Source organism: Pecten maximus, unplaced genomic scaffold (genome assembly GCF_902652985.1).
Source record: "Pecten maximus unplaced genomic scaffold, xPecMax1.1, whole genome shotgun sequence".
Taxonomy (NCBI): Eukaryota; Metazoa; Mollusca; class Bivalvia; order Pectinida; family Pectinidae; genus Pecten; species Pecten maximus.
The window spans coordinates 6,893-12,690 of NW_022980885.1; the positions used below are offsets into that span (position 1 = coordinate 6,893).

General features: G+C 36.2%; 1 protein-coding gene across 1 annotated transcript; it reads right to left on the bottom strand.

Annotated features, from left to right (window-relative positions):
• Window positions 1–740: 740 nt before the first annotated feature.
• LOC117319788 (cysteine proteinase 15A-like) lies at window positions 741–5,562 on the bottom strand (the record flags this gene model as incomplete). Its single annotated transcript, XM_033874532.1, has 4 exons — window positions 741–2,133; window positions 2,832–2,964; window positions 3,688–3,900; window positions 5,496–5,562. Coding segments are annotated over 4 exons (589 nt in total), but the record flags the coding sequence as incomplete, so codon positions are not given.
• Window positions 5,563–5,798: the final 236 nt, after the last annotated feature.

Consider the following 5,798-nt stretch of genomic DNA (forward strand, 5'->3'; position numbering starts at 1 on the left):
ATCCCTTCAGTACTTTCTCAGAAATAGCGATAACAAACTTCAATTGTCAAAATCCAAGATGGCTGCCTGTCGGCCATGTTGTTATCCGATTGGTCTCAAAACGCAATATGCATAACTAGGCACCAAGGGGAACCTTCATATGAAATTTGAGAAAGATCCCTTCAGTACTTTCTCAGAAATAGCGATAACAAACTTCAATTGTCAAAATCCAAGATGGCTGCCTGTCGGCCATGTTGTTTTCAGATTGGTCTCAAAACGCAATATGCATAACTAGGCACCAAGGGGAACCTACATATGAAATTTGAGAAAGATCCCTTCAGTACTTTCTGAGAAATAGCGATAACAAGAATTGTTTACGGACGGAGGGACGGAGGGACGGACAGAGGGACGGACGACGGACCACGGACGCAGGGCGATTTGAATAGCCCACCATCTGATGATGGTGGGCTAAAAACAAACTTATCAAAAACAACATTTGGTGTGCGCACTTGTGATGCTCCGCGACAAATACACTTCGCTGCCTAAAACAATGACATTTGGGTTCCCACATTATAGATTACCTTATACTACTATCAATATATTACAATTATCAAAATCTAACGAAAATTAAATACATCATCCGTATTTTCTGGTCTCCAAAAATACTTAATTTTATATGCCACAGCTCTGTTCCGACATTGCCACAAGATAGGTACAAGATCAATGCATTTAAATAGTAAATATATAAAACAAAAACTATCTTGTATAAACAAACAACAATAGGTTTTATTGGATTATCAAACACAAATTACATTTATGCAAACCCTGAACCGGACATTTCCAGTCAGAAATCAATTATCTTCAATACAACACCAACGAATGTATACATACTAGGGATACTTTAAAATCAATAATGTTTTAAGACACACCTATATTTTTCACTGTAAATACATACCTACCTGAAGACAACTCGTCACTTCCCTCTGATAGGACAGAAAACTAATTGTTCATGGAATTTGAATATTAATCTCAAAGTTGGCTTCACATGAAATTATACACGTATCTCAAAATTGGCTTAATTGTAATATGATGATCAAGGGATAAAATACTCAACTCGTATACGAAATCACAAAAAATTATAAAATATGAAATATATCTGGGCCCAATTGGTTCATCGCGCTATCTTAAAATTGCATAATTATGTCGCAAGCAACAATTGGGTCAACATTACAATTGAAATCGATGTTATGTGCATCCGTGATGAGAAAGCTGCTAAATTATGCATATCGCATAAAAGTTAATTCTAAAATCATCAGAAATGCCAATAGAAACGTCAACAATATTAACATCAGAGAGGAATTGAATGGATGTGTTAAACACCCACGCCGTTATGAAGACAATTCGATTAAACCCAGTTTTAATAAGAAGCCCACTGAATTTTTCTTTTGACATCAATGTCGGTTTGAACGAAATCGAGTTATATCGATATTGTTTGCAAGAAGTACATTGATCTACATTTTAAATTTATAATTCATATCATCGCATTTGAAAATAAAAATCTGTCTAACTTTCTAGTTACTCACTGCTTTAAGTAAAGATGGATGCATTGTCGTAATTCTGTCAATCTCTTTACGGAATGATAAACCACTGATGTGTGGCCATTTAAGATAAGACTTTCCACAAACACTGGTATTGCATATAATTTAATTTTAGACATCATCCTCTCATTTCCTTAATATCACTGATAAACTGGAAACAGTTATATGATTCAAAGCCAGCAATCTATCCTCCTTTTTGTATATTAGTTTGTCACCTTAATTTTATTTCTAATATCAAAATTTATTGTTGAAAAATATTAGTATCACAGTTTCTTCAAACATCTTACATCGTTGTCAGAGTCAATTTAGTCATGAACACTGAGTCGTCACACTGGTCAATGATATGTCACCAATACCACGTTTCCACGATGACACTATGTTTAAGCACCAAGTACGCCAGTGGTAACAGCAGTGTTTATGCCACACATGCCGTCCCCACGCTTGATCCGGAAGTAGCCACTTTCACCCCACTTGTGGCCCCAGGAGTTTTTCACAGTCCAGTAGTCTTTGGTCTCAAACAGTCCTTTCTCTACGCCGAACCCCACTAGTAGCACAGCTGAGCAAAACGGAAAAGAAAAGAAAAATAACTTGTCACATCCAATCAGCTTGTCAGTCAAATCTAATGTTGATCAAAATATTCACGAACATGGACCTCATTTCATACACGTACTCCTCCAAATTCATCATCCTATTAACAAATGTTTAAAAAAAACAAACGAATATCGGCAAGATAACCAAACCATAATTCAAACTCAAAAACGATCAAACAAGGATAAAACTTCAACAATAATACAGACCTACAAGGAAACTTCTAGAAAATCCCCATGAGAATAAGACCAGGTGCTCCGGAAGAGTAAACTGAACTTAAAATAACATACATATGAACTAGAGGACTTGACTTTTCCTTGGTCATATATTGAAACATTCAATCTTTATGGTGATTGATGTTGTTCCTTCACTAAGATTTATTATGGTCAGTTTTAAATAAAAGAATTACGGTTTTCCGAACGACCAGCATCCACTATACTCTAGCAAGGTTACAGAAGTAAAACATCAGACGGGAAAGGATTATCTCTGACAAACTACTCGACTCATTTTGTTCTTGAAATTGGCATAAACTTTTTACGTGTACATACTTCGTTAAATAGCAAATCACCCCTTACCAACCCTCAAAGCTGCAATATAGACATTATGGTTTATTATCATGTTATTTAAATACAGCTTTCTTATAAAAGGTTTTTGTCCTTTACTTACCGTGATCTAGTTTCGTCTTTGAACAGAAGTGGGTAGAGAAAACTCCTCCGTGGTAAAACTGTAATAGTTCAGCATCAAGGGCGACCGAGAGTGGTCCAATCTGCATTAGCTGATCCGCAATCACAGTCTCGTTCTGAAAGTAAATATGCTATGATGAGTCATTTGAAATATCAAGTCATAAAGTATAAGTCAGAATATATCCATCTACTTGACATTCTTTTGAAAATTATGAAATGTATTGAATTATATGTGCTTTGCACCTTCTTATCCACATTTTGACAATCCTTTCGGCCTGTTTCGATTCTTCTGTCGCCTACTACTAGGGCATCAGAACGTGTCTTAGAATGACGGAACAACGGTACGATGAAGATTTTTATTTATATATATGACATTCTGCTCTACTGTTTTATCATGTGTGTCTTTACGGAGAACGTCTAATATAAAGCATATTGTCAATAGCGATTGAAAGGCTAGTAAACAAAGCTAATGTGTCATTCAGTATATAGGACCTTTTTATCAGTTATTACATACTTAAAGAATATATCATTTTAATTTTGGTCGATAGATGGACTTTTATGTGGAGATGTTATTTTTAGAGGAAATTCTATCACATGCCGGATTGTCCTTTTCATGACTAAGTAGGTATTACGTTGCTTTAAGATAGAAGCCTTTAAAGCATAACTACCAGTAAAGTGGACAGTATATTGCAGTGTAATCTGGACCAAGGTGCTCCACACTATATATATGGTCGGTAAGGTAATCAATGGTCTTTCTGTTAAGCGTATTAACGTGAGAATAATAAGGCGTTATACATGTCTAATATCGGCCTTTGTCATTCCAGATCATATACCCTTACCTCACTGATGGCCTTCCAGGTATTGACCTTGAACCCAGAAACAAACTTCGATTTGTTCAGCTTGAAGACACAGCTCTGACTCATGTTGCAATAGGGAATTGGCGGACCACATAGGCTGGTGTTGAACCCGGGGGCCGGGCACACTTCGCATGTCCCTGGGGCGCCGCCCAGACCGGAACAATACCAATAATCCTCCCAAGTTTCCAATCCACCCTTGAAAAATAGACAAATAGATTATGGATACTAGGATTTTATATATATATAGATTTTGTTAGATTGAAATTTTCTTATTATTACAGTCACCTATGTAATGATCCTTATCATTTTACACCATTACGGTAGTCCCTTTCGTGCGTGTAGTCAAATATCAAATGTGTTGTTTTAAAACACGTCACCTCAAGCCGAGGATTCCCGTGGCTACTTAGACTACAGATGAAATATTATATTATCGCACTAGCATAAACAGCGTTCACATTCCAAAATCTAAATTTCATCAAATGTAAATACAATACATAACAATAACGAAAGGAAATTTTCAAAAGTTTATTACATTAAGTTTCACGCTTTACTCTATGGCGGCGAGTTCAAATGGTGCCTGTGTCGGCGAAATGGCGAATGTCCCACATATTCCAGTCACATTCACAATCGCTCGTCCCGTCTCCACGCAAACTCTGAATGGTTTACAGTTTTAGAACTCCCACACAATCTTACATCCCAAATGTGTCTATGTTATCAATTATCCAGTCGGTAATGGTAAATTAAAGGCAGGGCTCAGTAACTGCTCCTTCCAGTACAATGAGTGAAATAAATTACCACGGTTCCTGACCGCGTCACACAGATGATTTAAAAGGCGCGTCTATATCCCTCCGCCGCGCGATAAAGTTCGCCTCAATATATTTTTCAACAAAATCTTTAAGACCCTTGATATCCTCGTTTGATTATATATTAAAATAATTAATGTGTCCATTGTTTATTAAATACGACGAAGACATTGGAATATGTAAACTATTCAAGTTAGTTGTTCGGTTTATTACCATGGTAAGACATATTGAAACTATAGGCTGTTCCAACAATATCGTTTTAATGTCGTAAACCATACAGGATTTTTAATTCTCTTGTAATGTAAAAATAGAAACACACGAAACTTACTGTGACAAAACAGAAAGCTAAGAATTATCTTGGAATGTTGCCTAGGTTATTGGGAGACAACTAAAATGAGACAAGAACAAATTTCACATTACCGACTTCCTGTTACATTGTAGTTATCCCCGATAACCTAAAGTGTACTATGTATCTGAGTGTGTACATGTACGAAAGCTACACGTAGTATTATCAAAGTAATGCTTCCCTCTTTCTGTTGTCTCGTTGCCCTTTGTAACATAGGATATAAACAATACAAAAATACCAATTTATGGTATACGTTTAATCTCAGAAATTACCAACCATCATCATATAAGAAAAAACGCACTCTATGAATCTGTAGGGTGATTCTTCTGATAATTTCGACATTTTTATACCCCAAAGATTATCAAAAATGATACAATCGACAATTTTAATCAATTTAAAGATGTTTTCATACAAATACTATCATAACTGGGTCAGATACATGTTAACATTTTACACTAAAACCAGGTTAGGCTTTCAGTTGGATCCGTCAAATCAGCAGGGCGCTGTACAGCACGGACATAACGCTAGAACAGCGCCACGTCATCCATTTGCCTGCGAGCTAATGGCGGTGAGATTGGTGTAGTTCTTGTAATTATATGACTTATATGTAAATAGAGAACATAAACATCAAATAAACTTACTGCTCTCATGATATATTGGTAGGCTAGATAAGGCCATCCCCCAAATACTCCACAATCAGCATTCCCCCTGAAAAACGTAAAATACTTGTTAAAGCCATAATCACAATTCAGATTTCGTAGGAGGAATTAAGGAGAGTGGCTGGTAGGGGCCCTAATTAGAGACAGGGGCGTAAATTCTAATAATTTAGTTTCACATACAAGATTACATTTAATTTCTATGGGTCAGTATAGGAAAGAGTATCAATTCTTAAGTCAGAGGCATAAGAAATATTGGTATTCCTAGCACAGATTTGGTAAATCTGA